The 21,985-nt window shown below is 60.2% G+C and overlaps 1 protein-coding gene across 17 annotated transcripts in view; it reads right to left on the minus strand.

Annotated features, from left to right (window-relative positions):
- Window positions 1-21,985, minus strand: part of MEGF11 (multiple EGF like domains 11) — a 308,135-nt gene that overhangs the window by 38,893 nt on the left and 247,257 nt on the right. For all 17 annotated transcript variants that reach the window (XR_016218272.1, XR_007910144.3, XR_007910140.3 and 14 more), the window contains 4 exons: window positions 21,569-21,781; window positions 14,748-14,922; window positions 818-938; window positions 29-192 (listed from right to left, as the gene is read on the minus strand). Coding sequence is in view for 12 of the 17 variants with exons in the window: in XM_051821839.3 (XP_051677799.3) it covers window positions 29-192; window positions 818-938; window positions 14,748-14,922; window positions 21,569-21,781 (673 nt within the window). In the remaining 5 variants the exon portion in view is untranslated. The remainder of the gene's footprint in view (window positions 1-28; window positions 193-817; window positions 939-14,747; window positions 14,923-21,568; window positions 21,782-21,985) is intronic.

Below are 21,985 nucleotides of genomic sequence, written 5' to 3' on the forward strand. Positions count from 1 at the left end.
ACGCGGACACCCCCTGCTCAGGACTCACAGGGCAGGGCAGTTCACAGGTGGCTCCCAGCCAGCCGGGGGTGCAGGAGCAGGCGCCGTCTGTGGGGCTGCAGGCCGCCCCGTTGGCGCAGGCGCAGCTCTCGTTACAGTTCAGGCCCCACGTCCCACTGGGACACGGCAGGGTGCAGTCCGGGCCCTGCCAGCCTGCGGGGAGGAAGGGGGCGGTCATCTCTCCACCCAGGCTCAGCACAGCCTCTGGAGACAGACAGACAGACAGACAGACAGACACACACACACACACGCCCCTCCCGCAGTACGGCGCACGGCACAAACCATGCTCCCTCCGCGAAGGGTCAGCTCAGAAACGCACAGCCCTTAGGGAAGCTGGGGCTGGAACCAGGCCTCAGCCTCTGGGGTCTCACTGCTTCTGCGACAGGCAGATGGTCCCACCTAGGGCAGGGAACCTGCTGGTGGGGGGAGTGCACTGCCCCCCGGGGGTCCCGTCAGGTGCCCTGGCTGGCTGCCATTTGCCTGGCAGCTGCTTCCCCATGCAGGGGCTTCGCAGCGGCCCCGCCCCCTGCTCCGTTCTGGGTCCCTGCAACCCTGGCGGAGGTGACAGCTCTTCTGTGGAGGGCTCACGTGTGGGTGCCCCCCTTTGCCGCATGCCTCGAAATTCTTCCAGCACCACAGACGTGAGTCCCCCCAAGACACCCTGCGGCTGAAGGTGCAGGCGCGGTGGCTTGGCTGGGACCTGAGGAACACGGGCTCTCGGCCCCTGCACGTGGGTGGGTGGGGCCGGGGGCGGGGCTTGGGAGAAAGGGCACCTTACCTTCCATGCAGGTGCAGGAGCCATCGACTGGGGAGCAGGTGCCGCCGTTGCTGCAGCTGCAGACCGACGAGCAGTTGGGGCCGTAGGTGCCTGCCGCACAGGGAACCACACAGACCTCTCCCTGGGAAGACAGGGGGTACGTTTCGGGCAGAGGTGGCTGGGGTAGGCAGGATAATGGCTGGGAGGCACCTGCAGCCCGAGGCCTCGAGCTCTGGATTATGTCACCTTCCATGGCCAGAGGGACACTGCAGCTGTGACCAAGCGCCTTGAGGTGGGGAGGGCATCCAGGTGGGCCCACCGTAACCAGACGGTGAGCAAAGGCGGCCGGTCAGAGGGCGAGCCCGAGACGGCCTCCACCTGCCGCCCCCACCGCGAGGCGGCGGGAGAACGCAGCTGCCTCTCTGTGCCGGATCAGCCAGCCCCTTTCCCCGCCAGAGAGACAACGGGGAATCATCCGGTGACAGCCTAAAGGAGCAGGAAACAGGCGGCCAGCGCCTCCAGCAGGGGGCGCATTCTGTAGACATGCAGAAGCCCAGCCCAGGCTGCGGACCCACAGAAGGGCCCCTGGCTACTTTGGGGGTGATGGTTCAAGTAGTGGGGGCCCTGCTGCCCACGTGAAAGCTGGATGGAGCTCCTGGCACCACCGGCCTGGCCCAGCCCGGCCACTTGGGGAGTGAACCACCAAAGGGAAGCTCTACCTTCCAAATAAATGAAAATACTTTAAAAATTTTTTTAACTTAAGAAAAAAGACTCTCCCACTCAAAAAGCCCCATCGCTAGGCTGCCCAGGCAGGAATAGCTCTCAGAAGACTGAGGTGAGCAAGGCCTGAGGCAGGGGACAAGCAGTCTGCTAACCTGCAGGAGGCCCAGCCTTTTATACGGCTCCAGAGGGAGCCGATTGAGAGGGGTAAGAGCCAGTGACACCCCCTCCTCCCTGTGCCCGCCCAGGAAGCAGTTCAGAGCTGGGGGCAAGTTGCAGGGTCTGGGGGTGAGGAACCAGGAATGGGGACATCAGAGGCCTTGAAGGCCGGGAGCACTCAGTCGCTCAGACAAGTGGGGGCAAAGGTGGCGCAGCTGGGCAAGAGCTGAGCGTGTGGGCACGGGGCCGCCAGGGGAGGGTCTGGGGGTGTTGCAGAGTGTGGCTGGGAGCCTGCAAGGGCCCTGCCCTCCCTGCACCATGGGGCTCCTGGGGCCTGAGCTCATTGGAGGTTGAACTCCTGCTGCCTCCTAGGGGAGCCTCCAGCCAGCTTCTCGGGCCTGGGAACTGAGCTTCCTATAGCAATGTTTTGTTTTTAAGATGTATTTCTTTATTTGAAAGGTAGAATGGGAGAGAGAGGGAGTGCCAGAGAGCTTTTCCATCTGCTGGTTCATGCTCCAAATGGTCACAATGGCTGGGCCTGGGCCAGGAGCCAGGAGCTTTTTCAGGTCTCCCACGTGGGTGCAGGGGCCCAAGGACTTGGGCCATCCTCCACTGCCTTCGCAGGCGCATTCACTGGGAGCTGGATCAGAAAGGGACAGGTGGCAGCTTAGCCCACTGCGCCACAGCACTTGCCCTTCCATGGGAATCTTAACACAGAAGAGCTTGGGCCAGAGCTTGTGTGGACCCTGGTGGCAGTCCCAGCAGCGGCAGTGACAAGGTCAGAGTCAAGATGCTCACCTCCCACCTCTGAGGGTCCAAGGATCTGGTCTCACCCCCAGGACATGCACCTTTGGCAGAGGGGAGGCTCCTCTCCCTGCAGCCCCTTTTGCTTGTGCCCCGCCTGGAGGAGGGACTAGGGGGCAGGGTCCATCCCCCCGGACCAGGCCTGGGGCTCTGGGCAGTATCTTGTCCACCACCCATGACCTAGAGATTCCTATGATGTCACCCACAGCCAATCAGAGCTCCTGGCCAGCGCACACTGACCTGGGAGATCCCACAGAGCTCATTCAATGCTAATTAATCGTGGGGAGTGCAGGATTTCCCAGCGGTTTGCAAAGTGTTTAAAACTGCTCCTGGCAGCCTGCTGCGGCTGTGCAGGTGTCCAGCCGGGAGCCGCTGGCCGCGTGGGCTCTAGGGGTTCCTTTAGCTCTGACTCTCAGCATCTTTGTGTGTGGCCTGGAGAGGGGGTTTCAACCCAAAGGAGTGAGGGGTGGCGGCGTGCAGGCCCAGGGCTGGGACACCCTCCTGGGCCTCCAAGACTCACAGCCACTGGGTGGCCTCCTGCTCCGTGGATGCCCGGCCTGGGCACACACGTGCTGGAGCAGTGGGGTGAGAGCTGGACGAACCCCGGCTCCAGCTGCCCTGGTCTCACGGGGGAGGCAATGGAGGCCGGGAGGGCCAGGGCCTCGCCCAGGATCATGCGGCGTGTGGGAGTCGGGGTTCGCCCGCACTGTCCCTATCCACAGGGCCCTGCCCCTCTAGGCACACAGCAGGACACGGGCATGCACCCCAGCCCCACGCCCTGCGCCCCTCCCAGCACCTGACCGTGGAAGCCGAGGCGTTATTCTATCTTCCTTTGTCCACATCTCCCCTCCCCACGCCACACCTGCAGGGAAATCAGGATTTCTCCACCTCCCGCTGAGACAGGTCCCTGAGCTTCCACGGGGGACGGACGCCTGCGGTCCCTCTCAGCACCTTCAGCACCCCTGTGACCTCGTCCACCTCTCCAAAGGCCTATTAATTACAGGTGCGGCACTGGCTCCGAGCACCGTGAACTTGAGTTGAGAGAGCGCCTGGTGGACTGGCAGCCTGGGAGCCGGTCCCACACATGTCCTCTGCCCTCCCCTGCCACCCCGCACGGTGCACCACGTGGCCCCAACGGCGGTGGGCAATGACCCCGGGTTCTATTTGCTGGTCAAGTTTCTCCCCTGCAACACGTGGCTTTGCCATTAGGTCCAGGGTGGGAAAAGGAATGCACAGCTCGGCCTCATGTCAGAGCGCCTGTTTGCCTGGCGGCAGGCAGGTAGCGCACAGGTGTTTCTGGAGTAGGGGGCGTGGTCGGTCCTCCCTCGCGCAGAGCGGGAGGGGACCGTGCAGGTTCATCGCTGGTCCCCTTAAGGGCCCCTCTGTGGGTAGGAGGGTACTGGGTTCTGGACCCAGACCCAGGAGGCAGGCGGCTGGGCAGAAAGGACTTGGGGAGCAGCAGCCGAGGGAATGACCTTGAGATGGGATGGTCCCCACAGGACGAAGAGCCGGGCCCTGGCCCACGGTACTGGGGTTCAAGTGAGGCAAGAACACTAGCCCCGGTGACTTAGTCCCACTCGCTCAGTCATCCCGTCTACACAGGTTTACGGGGTGTCTACGCCAGCAGGGTCATTGTCCAGTACTGGGGCTCGGGACAGTGGGTGCTGAAATAATTCCAACACTCACGAAATGCTTGTATGTGTCAGACCTGGTGCTGGGCCACGGTGAGACCGCGGCGAGAAGGACAGAGCTTGTCCCCACCGCCTAGTGGCCGGAGGCGGGTGGCATTGGAGGGGCACAGGCGTTCTGCAGCCTTTGGGGGCCTCCTGCTCCCTGCTCTCGGCTGCCATTCCTGAACCTCCAGGCCACCCCTGGGGGCTGCTTTTGGTGTCCGATGTCGCCTCAATGCTGCCAGCACGCGTGTAGTGTGTGTGTGCACACAGCTCCTTGCCAAGCACGCTGCCAGCCCTGGGCTGCCACGCCGCTTCCCCACCCTCCCGTGCACCCCCTCTCCCAGCTCCGAGGGGTAGGCTGGTGGGACTCCCGAGCAGGGAGCCCCATCTATGATTTCCCAGGGAGCAAGAGCAGCACGTGGCGCACAAGGCGAAGCGGGAGCGGTTTGACCGAACACCAGTGTCTCCCACACACAGGAAACCTCACAGGACCTAATTAGGGCGTCACTGATAACAGCAGCAGCTGACAGCAGGTGCGTGTCGGGGAAAACGAGCTCTGCACAAGGCATGCAGAACAGAGAGCAGAGAGACGAGAGGGAGAGAGGCAGGGAGGGAGGCCACTGGCCATATCCAGTCCCCCTGGGGAATAAAGCCTGTCGTTCCGTCTGGCTGCCGCGGGGTGCAGGAAAAGACGGGATGAAGGTTAGGACCAGAAGTCCTCGGAACATTTCACTCTCACCCATGCGTGTCCCAAATGAGTCGGCTGCCAGTGACCTGAGGCCGCTCTGTACAGTTGTGCAAGGTGTGTACTGCACAACTCTAGAAGTGCCCCTCACAGGACAATCGTTGTGGGTGGCTGATGTCTATTAGACCTGCTTTCTGGAAAGATACTGGCAGACTGTCTTGAGAAACGGGTCCCTTTTTCTAAGGTGCACAAAAATGCTGGAAGGCTCTGTCCCCCCTGGGGGCCTCCTGGAGGAATGGGGACACCTCTGGCAGGTCCCAAACACACAGTCAGACACCTCAGGAAGCCTGAGGGGCAGCTGCTGTGGCCATGGAAAGACATTTGGGGTCAAGTTCAGGCTGCAGGACCTGGGGTGCTCCTGGGGCCCCTCTCCTGTGGGTTCACAGAAGCCATCGCCAGCTCATGAGGGCTTCGGGCAAACTCCTGAGGACGTTCGTGTTATGTTGGGAGGTTCCCAGAACCGGAAGTCCCCGAGGAGGTGTGTGCAGGGCATCTGCAGAATGATGGACAGCCCTGGAGGAGGGGCCCCGGCAATGCAGGGGCACGTGGATCTCAGCCGGGACTGATCCCTCGGCTCTGTTGCCTAGTGCTGGGGACACGAGACAAGAAACTGTCCACCCCCCTCGGGGCCAGGAACTTTCTGTTTTACATCCTTTGATTGTGTCACAGCCCACGAGGACGGATCATCTTCTAGAACCACCCAAGACAGAGGCCAGAGCAAGGCGGGCGTGGTGGCATGTGGCGTATTCCTGACCTGTGCCATGTGTGTCACATGTGGGCCCATGTGTGCTGCAGGGCCACATGCACATGCACACTGCATGTGTCGAAGAGCAGGGTGGGAGCAGGGCTGAGGCCCCGGTTTGGATGCTGGCTGGCAGGCTTCTCCCGCGTAAGGCCCAGGTCGTGTGTGATTTTGGTGTGGGGTGTCCTGTATCAGGCCTGACAGCTGTGAGGTCAGATGCTGAGCCGATCCTGGCCCCTGAGGCCCATGGTGATTGACTGCCGGGGCTTGGAGTGCAGTGTGCAGCACGGCCATGTTGGGCTCCCACTGTGGGGGCTGCATGGATGGGGCGGCGCTTGCACGCCATAGCCTCAGGGCCCTACTGTTTCGGGGTGAAGGCTGTGTAGTGTGGGCTCAGGGCAGTTGCATCTGACAGCGGTGACGGTGCTGATGTCCCCTGTAGGAACCAGGCCATGGGGCACAGGGGGACCTGCCGAGGCTGGGCGGGGCTGTTCACTGGGGTCTGAGTTTAGGAGACATCTGCAGTTTAGGGGACACTTCTAAGCTACCTGTGCAGCGGTGGCACAGATGTTTCCTGATGGCTCTGTGCAGGGGGCTGTGCCCGGCCTGGGGATGGGAGGGGGTGGAGGGTAGTGACGCAGGGATGGAGCAGCCCACCTGCCCAGCCCCTGGAGCTTTCTGCTTAGCAGAGGAGCCAGAACCTCCAGGGGGCACCCCAGAGCGGGCCTGCCTCGGTGCCCTGGAAGCTTCTGTCTGCATTTGCGTGAGTCTGAACCCTGAGCCAGAGAGGGGCAGCCCCATGCCTGCCTTTGGGAGGGGGATGGTCCTAGAACAGTCAACCCCCCACGTTTGTTGTTGGGGGGGCCTGCTGACCCCAGTCTGACAGCAAGACACGCAATCTAGCCAATTCAAATCACCTAAAGACGACCCCAACCCCATGCCGGACCCTCTGCCACACCTGCTCCCATCTGCTGCCCCCCCCCACCATGCCCATGCTCTCCCACACTGAGGCCAGACCCCGCCAGTGCACCCTCCCAGTCTCAGCCCAGTGCTACCTGGTCCGAAGCCCGCCAGAGACAGAAGCTCCCATGGGGAGCAGAGGCCAGCGCACGACCCTAGGCTGCAGTGGCTCCCCCTAGGCTGCTGCATTAAGCAAGGGCCTTGCCCTCCCTCCCTGTCCCCTCCAACACCACCTGTGCCTGAGGGCCAGGGAGCAACCCCACCCCCACCTGCCTGCTCCCCTGGGCCAGCCCCTGGGGGACTAAATCCCCCTGCTCCATGTGGTGTTTTGGGGAGCGAATGTGGAGGCGGGGCTTTCTGCTTGGTTGAGGCTCCACCCCCACCGGGAAGTAATTTATTCATGACCTTTCCCTGCACATCTTTCATTTTCCAGATATAATCAGGGATTCTGGCAGGAACCACCCCCCCCAAGTGGCTAATTACTCTTGCTAATGACTGCAGGGGAGGTGGCTGGGAGGGCGCAGCAGGGGCAGAGAGCGCAGGGGCAGGTTCTTCTGAGCCCCAGACCCACAGACTCGTTGTGGAGCATCCACGGCCCTACCTCGTGCCCACAGCCCGGCGCCTGGACCGCTCCTTCCCGACAACCTGCTTTTGTGAGCTTTGCCCCAGGATCCCGCCCCAGAGTTTGCACCCTCGTTCTGCACAAGGTGAAGCCGAGGTACAGTGTGGGGAAGACCGACCAGGTCTAATGAGTGACAGGAGGCGGAGCCCAGGCTGGAGCCCAGGCGCGATGCCCTGGCTGGGCCTCTACAACCCACGCGGCTGGCCTGACGGGGACTGTGAGCCCTGGGTTCGAGGTCCAGCCTGATGTCCTCACAAGTCACCTTGGACGAGACCTGCTGTGCCAAACCACAAGCAACAGTTGTGAGCACGCTGGGGCTGGGGCCAGAGGCTGGGCCCACTGGAGGATGACAGCCCGAGGCTGGGGGCCACTGACGCCCCAGCTGAGACCCGAGGTTGCAGGGCCCCTCCCCTGGGGGAAGGCCTGAGAGAGCCCAAGCTGCTGTTTGCCCCGAGGTCACCGCCTTCTCCTGTGGGGCAGTTTGGGTTTGTGGCTCAGCACGCAGGCTCTGGGCGCACACAGCACCAGGCTCAGCTCTCAGTGGCCACTTAGCCTCTAGGGAAGGCGACTTTGCCTCTCTGAGCCTCAGTCTCCTCATCTGCGAAGTGGGCTTCCGAACAGCCCCTCCCTACGGGGTGAAACAAAAGGAGGCACCAAAGGCAGAGTGGTTGGTGGGGGAGGGGACACTGCAGACCCTCGCAGCACAGCACTCAGCGTGCAAGCCATCGTCACCCACTTGGGGTCCTTCCCCACTCTGGAGTCTCAGGCCAGCCCCCGGGCCCCGAGTGGAGAGACGCCTCACTCACGCCAGAGGCTTGGACAACCAGAACACCGGGGGTGCTGGGCGCCTGATCCTTGGAACTGTCCCCGCAGCGCGTGCGGCTGCACGGAGAGAGCTGCAGGCACTGGGCCCGGGACAAAGCCCAGCTCCGACTCCAGTCCCGCGGGCACTGATAAGGACATCAGGAACACAGCGGGACGGTGCGAGCAGCCACATTTATTTTTTAGAACAGAGGAGTCAGCAGTTTCTCCTAATAAAGCTGCAAACCATGGGGTCCCGCAGGGGGAGGGCCGGGCTCAGCTTTTGTGACATAAAACCAATTTTCCCTCCTTTGCTCTGTGGATTAATTGTCACCGTGGTTTAGCCTGCTTGCGGGGGGTGGGGTGGGGGGTGGAGCAGGAGGTTCTGGCTCCAGGGACAGCAAATGCGTGAGCTGGAGGTGACCGCTGGAGGTGACTGGGCTGGGGGCTGCGTAGCCGGCGCTCCGCCCCAGCTCTGTCGCCATCTGCTTTGTGACGGGGATCAGCCACTTGCCCTCTCTGACCTCTGTAAGGTGAGGGCATGCTATGGAAGCCAGAGCGGCCTCCCAACTCTGCCTTTCTGAAGAGCGACCCCTGACTCTTTGTGATGGGTAACAAACTACGTGCTTGTCCGTGTGCCCAGTGACACCGTTAATCCATTTTACAGATGGGAAACTGGGGCTCAAAGAGAGGTGAGTACGTCACTGGGGTTGCGCAGTCAGAGTGACTGACATGGGCCTCCACCCAGGCCTGGCTGACCCCAAAGTCCACACCCTTTTGCCTTCTCTGTGTCTTCCCTACAAAGCCACATAAGGAACGGTGGCAAAGGTGTGCCCACTCTAGGCTGAGCTTTGTTCTAGCACCGTATGTAGTTGATCTCACTGGACGGGAAGCATAACTCTGCAACATTGTATCATTATGGGGCCTGCGCTGTGGCGTAACGGGTGAAGCCACCGCCTGCAGTACATCCCATAGGGGCATCGGTTTGAGTCCCAGCTGCACCACTTCCAATCCAGCTCTCTGCTATGGCCTGGGAAAGCAGTGGGAGATGGCCCAAGTCCTTGGAAACTCCACCAAGGCTACGCAGCAGGGAATGGGAGCTGGGATTTGAGCACGGCAGTGCATGCATGTAGGGAGCATGCACACATGTGTGTGTGCATGTTCATGTGTGTGCAGGTGTGTGTTTCTGGTTCTTTTCTGCCATTTTGCACTCTAGGCGCTCCCTGGCTCGCATGGGCACAGCAGCTACTGGGTGAATTCCTCAGGCCCAGCCCAGCCACCAGGAGCATCCTCTCTATGATAATTAGGAAACTGGTCAGGGGTGGGGGCGGGGGCCATGAAGCTGGGCTGCTACTATTTAGGCTCACAGATGACAGCTGTCAGTCAGAAGGGGGCAGGCACACACACTGTCCACATGTCACCTGGCTGCGACATTCAGACTACACTGTGTCCCGCTACACCTGTCCTCACGTGGGGGCCAGCCTAGAGGCAGACACAGGCTCCGACCAGCCAGGGAGGCACCTTTAAAGGACATCAGCAACCTTGGAGGACAATTCAATCAGAGCCTCAATGATGCGGATTTTCACAGCTCTCGCTGGCTCCTGCCTCCCCTGGGCCCCGGGCGGCCGAGGCCTGTGTGCACGCCACCGACAGCACAGAGCAAAGAGAGAAAAATGTGGCCAGGAGTTTGTTCATTTGGGTGATGGAGCGCCGGCTCCGCTCGCCAGCACGCCTGGTTCAATAACGGCAGACAGGGCTTCAAAAAATTGCAGCATAAATAGATGAGCCCTTTAAGGTAATAGAAATGCTGTCATCTGGGGAGAAATAATGGGCCCCCAGCCCTGCGGGAGGGGCCTGCGGCTCCCGTGCCCCGCCCCCACCTCCTGAGCGCCCCACAGCCATGGCAGTGTACATGGCCAAGGGCTGGCCCGAACGCCCCTTATCTCCCAGCCACCTGGGCTCTGTGCTGCGAGGATGCGGCCAGGAGGCTGTGTGGACAATGGCATGTGCAGCCCTGCCAGTGATCTCCCAGGCTGTTCACGGCAGGCACCGTGGTGGCAGTGATTAGTCCTGGAGCAGGCGAGGAGGTGCCGACAGCCTGGCCACCTAGGTGAGTCCTTAATTAAGGAAAGCAAAGGCGGCCAGCAGAGGTGCAGGGGACGCTGGGAAATTGGCTCACCCCCTGGGATGAGAAAGCTCATGCTCAGGTCTGGGGAACCTAGGAGACCCCAGGAACCTTGTGCGTCCCAGCCAGAAGGAAGCTTCAGCCAACTCTGCTCCCTTTCCCCCACCCGCACCCCAAACAGGACGCGCGAGCCAGGGCCGGGCAGCCCCTGCAGGCAGGAGGCCCCTCGGGGTAAACAGCAACAGGCGCGGGGCGGCTCCCAGGACAACAAGGACGTCACTGGCACCTCTGCTGGACACGAACACGCTGGGCATTCCAAGGGCCTGACCTACACCACTGGCGTCCGTCAGGCCAACAATCCTGTGGGCTTTGGTAGTTTTCGCCATCACATATAGCAAAACAAGGGCACAGAGAGGTATGACATCCTGTCCAAGGTCACACAGCCGCCAGAAACAGCAAAGCTGGTGTCTGTAGGCAGGAAGAGTCCCTGCATTATCACACCGCAGTCCTGCCCGAGGAAGATGCTCACGCCATTGCCCAGAGAACCCCGAGGTGGTGTCGGGGGACAGCTGCCCCTCTCCCGTTACTGCGACCCGAGTATCTAACTTCAGAAAAGCCAACAGCTACAGATTCAAGTCCCTCTTGGGACGTTCCATGCTTGCTTCCTGTAAAGGCCACGTGGAGACTGGTGTTCTAAGGATACTGCTCCTCCCAAGGATTTCATTCAGCTCAAAGAAGGGTTTGTTGAATGAGGCATTCACGCAGTAGGTGTGGTGGGGTGAATGGGGGTTAGAGGGAGGCGCGTGCTGTCTTCAGACAGACAGACCCTGAGTGTGAACCATGTGTTGTGGGAACAGAGAGGGTGCAGTGGTTAATTTTGAAGGGAGGAGAAAGGGGGGAGGGCTTCCAGGAAGAGGCAGCCTTTATTCTTAGCCTGAGAAGCTGGGAAGGATTTTCATAGACGTGATAAGGCACAGACGGAGGCCCTGTGTGGATCCTGGATGCCGTGTTTGGGGAAAAGCGCATTCCCTGTGGCTGCCACACCCCACCTGAATTGACAACAGGACTCACTGGGGGATGAGATCAAGTGTGGGGGGACCCACTGATGTTGGAGGCAGGTTACAATGGTGGGTGCGCCCGGGGCACCCCAGCCCAGGTGGGAAGGAAGGGCCTCGCTTCTCCAGAGTCCCAGCAGGACTGCAGGTGTGCCAGGACCTGTAGCCCTCCCACAGCACTGTCCACCCTGGTTCTGCCTGGCGTAAGGCCGGGGGAGCTGTCCAAGGTTCTGAAGCAACAAGGCTCCGACTCCCAGCCCTGCCACTGGGACGATGGCCACGCGCCACTGTTTCTGTCCAGTGGAGAATTTCATTCCCATTTTACAGATGAGAAAGAGGAACACAAAATCCTTTGCCAAATCAGAGCGATGGATCTGGAGTCTTGTCTCCCACCAGGCAGCTCCAGTGCAATCCACCCAGGCACGCCCTAAGTGACCCCTCTGCTGCTGGCCAGCTAAGGTATAAAATGTCCCAACAGTCTCACCACCTCTGTCCCTATCTCTGTTCCCTGGAACTCCACAGGTGTGCCTTCCTCAGGGTGACCCACAGGTCCTTGGGTGCTATGGAACAGCAGTGTGTGTGCCCCTGGCTCTGCTCTGCCACCAACTCCCAGGTGCAGCCCATCCTGACACTCCTGGGGGTCTGGGGGAACCAGTGTCCCCTCACTGCCCTCACAGTTTGCTGCTTTACCAGGTGTGGGAGGCACTGAGCCGAGAACTTTCTACCTGAAGACTCCCACTCTCACAGCAAAGTCTCCTTGTAGCAGACAAAGGCATCAGGGCTCAGGAGTGACTCCACAGCAGGCAGGCAGGCCAGGGATTGGGAAGCCGGGACTTGAACTTGGATTTGTGTGGTTCCATGGTGACCCTTCAATCAAGACTCACCAATTAACGGATGAAAGCTCGGTGGCTCCCACCACCGCTGGCTTGGTGATCCTGGGAGACTCCAGTGTGAACCTGAGCTCCTCATTTCCAAACTGGGGAACACAACAAATGAGAGTGCATGCAACAGGCACCCAGTGAGGGCTCTGCCTCTGCCCATGTCCCCGGTCCTCCATAGCCAGAACAGCCCTGTTCCTGAGCCCCCAGGGCCGGCTCTGTGCTGCCTCAGCAGCTCTCCTCATGGTTACGTTGAGCCCAAGATTTTTGTCCTTCTGAGAGTCACAAAGCTGTCCCGGTATCCTGGGAAGGAGCCTCAGCAGGGGGAGCATGGGTATCAGGGGACCGCCAGGGATGCGCACAGCTGTCACCACGTTGGCCACTCACATCCAATGGCAGGCAAGATGGATTCCTCCCACCTTACAGAGGGGGAGACTGAGGCCTAGAGGGCAAAGCGATGAGCCCAAGGTGACCGAGCCTTGGAGGAAAGTCTCCAGCTACTCAGAAATGGGCACTGCTAACTATGGCTGACCGTGGGACACTCTGGGGTGAGTCTCAGCTGAAGGGGCTCCACTAACTCCCCCCAGCGCTGACCAGAGCTGGCTCCTGGCGGAAAGCTGCACTGGTCCCGAGGCTGGGGCGAGGGCGAGAGGAGTGAGTCACATGGGGTGGGGACACGTGACTGCCCTCTCTTCACCCCGTTGGCCTCTGCCTGGCACCTGACAGAGCCGCAGCAGAGCTTTGCCAGGTGTAATGAGGCTGCACAGGAGGAGGTGGATGGGAAGTTGAGGGGTCTCACCAGGGCGGTCTGGCTCACAATCTGTCTTAGCTCTGAGCCCCAGGCAGGCGGGACTCCGTGGCAAGATGGTTCTGACCAGTGCCAGGGAAGAGAGGTCATTTGCATCGAGATGGGGAGGCGGAGGCCTGGGGGCAGGGGCCGCGCAGGCGCTCACCTCCCCGGGCCCTCCCCTCTCCCTGTTTCTGAGGAGCAGTGGCTAAGCAGGCAGCAAGAAGGAGCAGGCAGGCAGCCCCTGCAGTGGGCACGGAGCCCAGGGGCTGGATGCGGGCACACTCCTTCAGGCTCCTGCATGCCCCCACTCATCTGTGGAGTCCCCACGGCAGGCTCTCTCTGGGGTCAGCTGGTCCACCTCTCCCTGTATTCTCAGCTTTCCCAGAGGGAGGCGCAGGCGAGCTGCTTGCCCAGCATCACAGAGCAACCCTGTGGCCCAGCGGGGACTGGGCTCGGGCTGCCCAGCTAGCTGTCACTCAGCCACGTGTCATTTTTGACCCCAAACAACCATTCTCTCCCACCCAAACTCCACATCTGCGTGTTCCTGTGGCGGCTACGGACGCAAACGCACATGGAGGAGAGGGAATGAGGGAGGAAACCTCTCAGGGGAGCCGGCCTCTCTCCCTTCCAAAGACGCCAGGGTTCATTTCTGCCCAGGTTCTTCTGCACGGGGAGGGTGCTTTGTCCCGAGCCCAGCTCTGCAGATCAGTAAGAGCCTGACCTTAAAGAACATTGTCACTGGGTGAGCCCTCACAACCGCGATAATGACAGGGTTTCCTTGGAGATGGGCAGATCCACACCTTGCAGCCGTGGACCACACCCCAGACTGGATACATCAGAGCCCCTGGGGGTGGGGCCCAGGGCTCAGTTTTCATAAAGCAAGCCCCCTTCTGGGGGGGAGGGCTCCGAGTGGAGAACCACAGTGGAACATCGCTTTCCCAGCCAAAGTGACAGCACTGTCCAGCCACACGAGCCTCACCTTGGAGCGAGCTTGACGTGCAGAACCTCAGACCTGCGTCAGGCTACTGAGCCCAAGGCTGCAATTCCCAAAGCCTATAGCTGCTTCGGAAACTCACTAGCAGGTAAGAAGCGGTGCCACAGGCCCTTGTCTATCCCATCTCTAGCCGGCCACAACCTTGCAAAGTGGTGCTCTGTTTCACAGGTGAGGAAGTGGAATCCAAGACAGATTAAGCCACTGGCCCAAGATGGCCAGGATGTGGCTCTGATCTGGTGCCTAAGGCCCCCTTCTTGTGACTGCACCAATCACTTCCAATGATGCAATATAAAATCTGGCCATGGGGGACCCCTGAGTGTTGGGGTGCTCGGACCCAGAGAGCACGCCTGCCTTAGAACACAATTCCACCCCCAAGTTCAAGTTCTCAGAATCAAAGCTCATACAGACTAGCATAATTCATGAGGAAACACAAACAGTCAACAAACACATGGGGAAACGGTCCCTCTCCTTAGTAATCAGAGACAAGCAAATGACAGCAACACTGAGGAATCATTTTCTACCCCTGTAATTAGCAAAAAAAAAAAAAATTAATGTTAGCTCATTTGTTCCAACATAGACTCATTCTGCCTGGCAGGCGAGGACAGTGATATGATAGCATCCATCAGGGGCGCACAGGAAGCTGCCCAGGGTTCCAGAGCTGGGGGACAATGGAGAGACCCCTCCCTCCTTCTACTGCTTTTCCCATGACAAAGCTGAGCTAGCCCTGTAGGAGCAGCCCCAGGGCCTCCCTGGTTACAGTCTCCACCTTAGAGGGAGATACAAGGCGACCCTTGCACTCGGCCCTCCTGGCTGCCGGGCCACACTCCGGAATGCGCCTGGAGGTAGGGGTCATGGAGGCCGGGGGAGGCCCAGCCCATCTTACCATGAAGCCCGGAGCACAAGTGCAGCTGCCAGTGACGCTGTGGCAGTCGGCACCGTTCTGACAGGTGCAGGGCAGCCGGCAGCCGTCGCCGTAGTAGCCAGCAGGGCAGGACTCATTGCAGTGGTGGCCAGACCAGCCTGGCTGGCAGGTGCAAGCTCCAGTCACCGGGTGACAGCTGAGCAGGCGAGAGAAGGGTGACAGGGCAGTCTGGTCAGTGATGCAGCCAGGTCCCAGCCTCCACCCACCGTGAGTCTGGTCTGCCCAGCGTGGCGGGATAAAAGGACGCTGAGGTCCCACTGCTCAATGCCTGATGACTGTTTTTCTTCAACCAGGAGATGCCAAGGCCACGTGGTTTTATTACCGCCAGACACCAAGGCTCACCGTGGTTATGCAACCTGCACACGGCAAGGAGGTGGCAAACGCAGGGCTACAACGTGGATGTTTCAAATCTCAACCAAGTGCTCTTTATAACACAAATGCAGGGACCCAAGCCAAGGGCCACCTCCTTCCTGCTGTGGCTTGTGGGCCGCCACCCCACTCCTTACCCAGGGCAGATGCCTAGTGTGGGGACAAGCGCGATAAGGCAGTGATGAGACCCAGAGGCCCTGCAGATCCGGGGTCCCCTTGGGTGAGGTCTGCACTGAAGACCCCCGCCCCACTCCTCTCCACCTTGGTTGGAGGCAGGGGCTGCAGGGTGCGACCTCTGGAGAGCAGGGCGACTTCTGGCCAGCAGCCTCTGAGTCAACAGCCAATCAATGGCCCCTCGCGATCAGGGGGTATGAGGTGTGGTGACCAAGGGCTGCTCAGAATCCCCTCCAGAGCATAACTGACCCAGCCCCAGCTGCTGGGCCTGCAGTCTGGAGGCCACATCTCTCAGCAGGTGCTCCCTGGTGGGCAGAGCCCAGCTGCTCAGGTGGGCTCACTCCTGGGTCCCTCTGATGGACACCATCACTTCAACGCTCCCTATCTTGTCAAGCCTTCTTAGAACCATGCCACGGACCAAGACGCTCCCGCCCCGCCCTCCCTGGCTCCTTCCTGTGAGTCAGACCTGAATGGTGGTCTCACAGCTCCCTGTCACCCCAGCTGCTGCCCCATTTCCCCCCAAGTCAATCTCTTGCTCTTGGCCCAGACAGACACACCAGAGAAGGTGCTGGATGCTACAGACCCACTTCTGACTCCCTGTGGCACCAGCTAAGAGGAGTGGGCAAGGGAAGCTGCCTGGAGCTGGCGGGAGGAGCTGGGTGCCAGCCTCATTCCACTAAGTTCCATGAGGACAGGGGCTTTGGCTGTGGTTCGCTGGTGGATCCCCAGTGGACCGGCTCACACGCCTGCCTGATTAGGTATTTGTGGATGAATATGGCTTTCAGGACACAATTATTTTCTGTGTCTGTCCATGGTTTTGCATCTGTACCCCCTGCCAGGCTGCAGCCCCCTGGGGAGAGCCCTGCCTCTCTCTGCTTTACCTCTGGGACCCAGCAGGGCTCCTGGCACTCAGGAAGTGCTTAACACATATTTGGCAAATGAATTAATGAACAAACTAATTGTATGAAGCCTGGCCAAGCTGCTTCTCATCTGGGGGCCCTGATTCTTCTCATAGGAAGTGAGGGGGTGGACAGACGCGGATAATTCCTGAATAGTAAAAGCAAGCAGCTAATAATGGTTTTTGGAAAACGTTGCGTCTCGTTCATCATCAAGTCAAAACAGCAGTCGGGTACCGCTCTTTTGCCCTCAAAACAGTGAGGGTTTTTCAAAAAGTGCTGGCAGAGGTTTCACAACAATTTGGGGTTCTGTCTCAGGAGACCTAAATGCGTTCCCTCTTTGGTCTTGGACTTCCATTTCTAAGGATCTGACCTCAGGAAAGCATCGCGCTGACAGAGAAAGATTTATGCCCAGAGATGTTCCCGGAGGCATTATTTATAACAGTGGAAAATGGAAGCAATTTGAATAATAATAAATAATGTGCGACGAGGCTATTAAAGCACCAGGCACTTTCTTCTACACGGATTTCTCGTCTTTCAATAAGCCTGCGAAGGAGGCGTGCGCATCTCCAGGTTACAGATGGCACCCGGAGGTGATGGGACCTGCCCAAGGGCACACGGCTAAGCCAGGGGATGGCAGAGCTGGGAGTCCAACCCTTACTCCGCCTTATCTACCGGTCCACTGCCTTACGCCGCCTCTGACGACGGGATCCCGGGAAAGCGAGCCAGGGCCATCCACGGGAAGCGACTGCTTTTCAAAGTCCTTCCTGATAGACGGTCAAGTGAAATTAGCCACAACTATGCAAAGTCACCATCTGAACAAAAGATGGTGGATGAGGTACAGACACGAAGGAGGAACAAATGGCAATAGGATGACTTTAGTGCTTGTCTCAGGTTGAGAAATTGAGTGACTCTGTTGGGTTCTTTGTAATGTCTGTGCCATCTAACTTGCCCAAACTGAGCATCCATCATATGTACAATTAGATGTTCAGCAGTAAAAATGGCAAATACAGCAGAGCGAAGAAGGAGGCTGAAGAACAAGTGTTGGAAGACTTTCTGCCCTTCACGGTTCCAGGAAAAGTCCTCCCTGAGCCCCGAGCGCTGTAAGCGGGTGACAGCTGCCTGGCCACCCGAGCGGGGCCGTGGGGCAGAGACTCCACTCGGGGGCCCTGGCCCTCAGCCGGGTTCCCGCTTTCCAGGGGCCTCCCTTGAGGTTTAGGGTTAGAGACATTGGCTCAGTCAAGGTCACCAAGGCTGACCTGCTGGGACCCAGGAATGACCGGACAGGTCTTGGTCAGCTCTGTTCAGCCCCAGCGATCCTGAAAGGATGCAGGTACCTTTCTGCCTTCCCCACTGATGGCCCCCTAGGCTCTCTCTGCCATGCTCGCCTGGGGCGGCTCTCATAGCACCCTGCAAGAGGCCTGCGGCATGCCCAGAGCACGCCTCTGTGCCCTGCGTTTCCCACCTGCGCCCTTGGCTGTCGGGGGTGGGGGTGGGGGTGGCCGAGGGGCATGTCGACCTGCTAATTTTACTTTATACTCCGAGGCTCAAACCACATTGGACATCACGCCTTTCCTTCTCCTTTCATGTCCCTGCAATTATATTTTTTTTTTCTGTTTATCTATTGAGAGAGAGAGAGAGAGAGAGAGAGAAACATATCTGCTGGTTCACTCTCCAGTCTCTCAAGATCGGGATTAGGCTGGGCAGGGGCCAGAACTGGAAGCTGGGAATGGGTGCTCCATCCAGGGCTCCCACATGAGTGGCAGGGGCTGCCTCCCAGGGTCTGCATGAGCAGGAAGCTGGAGTCAGGAGCTGGAGCCAGGATTCGAACCCCGGTACTCCAACATGAGATAGGAAGTCTTAACCGCTAGGCCAATGCCCGCTCCCTGCGATTCTATCTAAGCACAGGGCATCCATTTTCTTGGATTGATTACTGTGTCCCTCAGCAGGGGACTCATCCACCCCTTGTCCTGGCCTCCCCCCAAATTGTCCCCGTTCCCTGGCTCCCACAGCCAGCCAGAGACTGCTGGTGAGGCTCAGGCGAAAGTCACAGTCACTGGTGTTTAGGCTTTTTCCATTCTTCCTGCTTTTCTTTTTTTTTTCCCTCCCCCCCCCCTTTTTTTGTGTGCCTCTTTTCCCCAGACACAGATTAATCACCAGGTAATAGGAAGGGAGACGGAACAATGCAGGAATCTTTTCAGAGTGGGTTTTTCTGCCTCTCTCGTGGCCACTGTGGGATTCTATCAACACTGCCTGTTGGCGGAATGGAATCTCTCCCAGGTAATACATGGTCCCGGCTGCTGGAATTGGTCTGTGACCTCCGACAGCGGAGGGGACGAGCGAGAGGCTGACACACAGGCTCGCTCATTCTCAAGGTTATTGCTTTAGGAGGCAGAGTGGCTCCTTTGTGTGTGCTGCAGAGAGCTGACAAAGGGAGTGAGGTGCTGGGGACAGGCACAGCCACCTCTGCCTCCCCAGGGCATGGCAGAGAGAGGCAGGGGCTGGCGGGGAAGGGCTTTCTGGGGTTGGGGGTCGGGGAGAGCTCAGGGCTCCGTGGCGGGGGGCAGGGCGGCCCGCTCTGAGGAAGCTGGGGTGGGAGGGTGAGGCTAAGCTTCCAGGGACCTCATGCTCCAGCTCGTGGGGAGTGGGATGGAGTCCTCACTACCAAAGGACTTTCCTGCCCTGGGCTGATGAAAGGGATGAGCACATTGGGAAACTGAGGCACGGAGGGGAGAAACATGGCAGACACCTGCTTAGACCTGGGAGGTCCGAGGCCACAACTTTCCTGCCTTGTGGTTAGGAGTCATGAAGTCATGCCTGTGCTTTCCTCAGACCCCAAGAGAAGGCTCCGTTATGGGGCAGAGGCTCATGGGAAGAGAGCGGACACCCAGGACCCACACTGGGGATGGGAGGAGCCCTGTCCCCATGTCCGCGAGCGCTAAGCCAAGTGCGGCAGGAGGGAGTTCCGCCAGGCCAGCGCTCTCAGCCTCCCCAACACTTGGCTGTGCCTGGAACCACATTTGGGTGTCCGATGTGGGCGGGGGACGGAGGGCTGCTACTGGCTTCTGGCTTCCAGTGGGCCGGGGTCCTACTGACCGTTCCACGGCACACCAGCCAGCCAGCCCCAGATGCTCCCGGGTGCCGGGCTGAGCAACCCTGAGCTGGACCCGACCACACACTTGGGGGCTGTCAGGGGCTCGGGCACTGGGGCAGTGTGCCAGGAGGAAGAGAATAAGTAGCGGGGCCGGCGCTGTGGTGCAGGGGGTAAAGCCATGGCCTGCAGTGCCAGCATCCCATTTGGGCACTGGTTTGAGTCCTGGCTACTCCACTTCCAATCCAGCTCTCTGCTGTGGCCCGGGAGGGCAATGGAAGATGGTCCAAGTGCTTGGGCCCCTGCACCCACGTGGGAGACCTAGAAGAGGCTCCTGGCTCCTGATTCCTGGCCCCTGGCTTCGGATCAGCACAGCTCCGGCCGTTATGGCCAACTGGGAGTGAACCAGTGGATGGAAGATCTCTCTCTCTCTCTCTCTCTCTCTCTCTCTCTCTGCCTCACCTTTTCTCTCCATGTACCTCTGACTTTCAACTAAATAAATAAATCTTAAAAAAAAAAAAAAAAAGCGCAGCCATCAGCACTGAGGGCGGGGCTGTTGAGGCTGAGCTGGGAGACCGCCTTCACCCGTGCTGAGCCTGCAGGCTGCAGAGGCAGGCAAGCCGGGCGCGTCCTCCGCGAGCCCAGGCAGCTACAGAGCTCCTCGCCGGCCGCTGCTGGGAGCCGCTGCTGGGACCGCCGCTGCCTCCCCTCCCCGCGACCGACCGACGTGACAGGCGTTAAAGACGGCAAAGCAAACACTCATTAATATTGGATGGGCTGAGATTAGCGATGGGGAAGAGGGAGTCCTGCAGATGAATAATGCAGTGAGGAGTCCGTCAGAGGGAGCAGACATCGCGCCGAGCCCAGCCGTGCAGGCACGGGAGGACAGCGGCAGCTCTGTGATTTGGGGCTTGGTTGGATCTCAGGGGTAGGGACCCTGCCTGAGCTGGACCCCAGCAGCAGCCTTGCTTCCTGGGCCTGAAAAAGCCCACGGCTTCCCAGCAGGGGATGGGTCACGTGGGTCTCTGGTGTTAAAGCACCTTGGAGCTTTCACCCTGCCCTCTAAACCCAACCCACATGCCACCTCCTCCAGGAAGTCTTCCCTGACCAGCCCCGAGCCCCCAGTGGCTACAGTTCCTCACAGCCCAACCCTGCAGGCACTCAGTTTATTGAATGAATGACTGAGTGAATGCATAGGCCATATCCAGGCCAGCTCTGCTGGCTGCGCCTGCCTGGCACCAGCCCAGCCGCTGGGCCCCGGGGACCCAGGGCCATCGTGGGTGAAGCTGCACACACATGAGACACTTCTGCCTGTGACTCCCGGAGGCTCCATGTGATTTATGAGGAAACAAAGGCTGGAGATGCGGAGGGGCTGAGGCTGAGGCGTGGCAGTCCCCAGGAGCAGGGCTGCTGGCCAAGGGGCGCGCTCCACCCGTGTCCTGCAAATGGCAGCAGCTCCTGCCGACAGCCCCGAGCTGCCCAGTAGCCCAGGGGAGAAGGGAATCTTCTCCCAGTGCTCACCAGGTGGGGGCCTTGACCCAAGGGCACTGCCCACTGCGCCATGGAGCAGGAAAAGGGGCGGCCCAGGGCGGCTTCGGCTCCACAGTCAGGCTCCTTTGGAAGCCGGAGTGGAGCCAGTGCCTGCCCAGGTGTCCCCAAGCCCCAAAGGCCACAGAATGCTCGCCCCGCACCAAGGCTCTGATGAAGGACTCTCTCTCCTCTGCCTCCACCTTGGCTGGAAGCTGGGGGGGGGCATCCCTCCCTAGGTCCCAGGAGAGGCCATGAAGAGTCCCAAGACCGACCTTGTGTGGCTCAAGCCCCTCATTCTGCCCGTGTGGCCCCGACCCCGGCTATCTGCTGCGTGTGTGCGGGAGGGGGGAGGTGCTTTTCCAGGACAATGCCCCCAGAGCGTGGGCACCCGGAGCCCTGCAAGCACAGGCCCCAGGACCGGACAGCCCGGGCCTAGCCCACCCCCGCTCCCTCGGGGGTCCCCGTGCACACCCCCTGCTTCGTATGTGATAGCTCCGATGGACACACCCTGAGATGCAGGCAGCCAGGTGTGGGGGCAGCGGCAGGTGGCCTGGGCTCCGGTCCTGTCTCCACGTATGGCCTCGGCTTCCTTCCCCAGCAGTGGGCTGGCAGCTGAGGGCCTGTCTGGAGGGCTGTGCTGGAGTGGGGGGCCATGGCCCACGAAGCACCCCCCTGCACACCCGAGCCCACCCTGCCTCGGCCGCACCGGTCCCCTCTCCTACCTGACGGTGTTGTCGGCGTCACAGGGGCAGGGCGAGGCGCAGCCCGGGCCGTGCAGGCCCTCGGGGCACAGCCGCTCCCGGCAGCGCGGGCCCTTGTAGCCGGGCTCGCACTCACAGGCTCCAGTGGTGGGGGAGCACTGGCCACCGTTGTGGCACTCACAGCGCTGCGAGCACTGGAAGCCGAAGGTCCCCAAGGGACATTCCTCCTGGCACCTGTGAGACAGCAGAGGGGCTGAGCTTGAGCTGTGGATGGGGTTCCCTCACCTGCCCTTTGACATCCCCCCAGCATGCACCCCTCCCTGCCCGCAGGCCTGGGCCTGCTGTGTTCCACCGCCATGGCCTCCTCCTCCAGGAAGCAAGCCAGGGCTTAGCTCAATTGGGTCTGTTCTCTCTGTAGCAGGTCTCCTTAGTACCCCA

This window comes from Oryctolagus cuniculus, chromosome 12, assembly GCF_051225735.1.
Source record: "Oryctolagus cuniculus isolate XC-2025 breed Fujian yellow rabbit chromosome 12, ASM5122573v1, whole genome shotgun sequence".
NCBI classification, from domain to species: Eukaryota; Metazoa; Chordata; class Mammalia; order Lagomorpha; family Leporidae; genus Oryctolagus; species Oryctolagus cuniculus.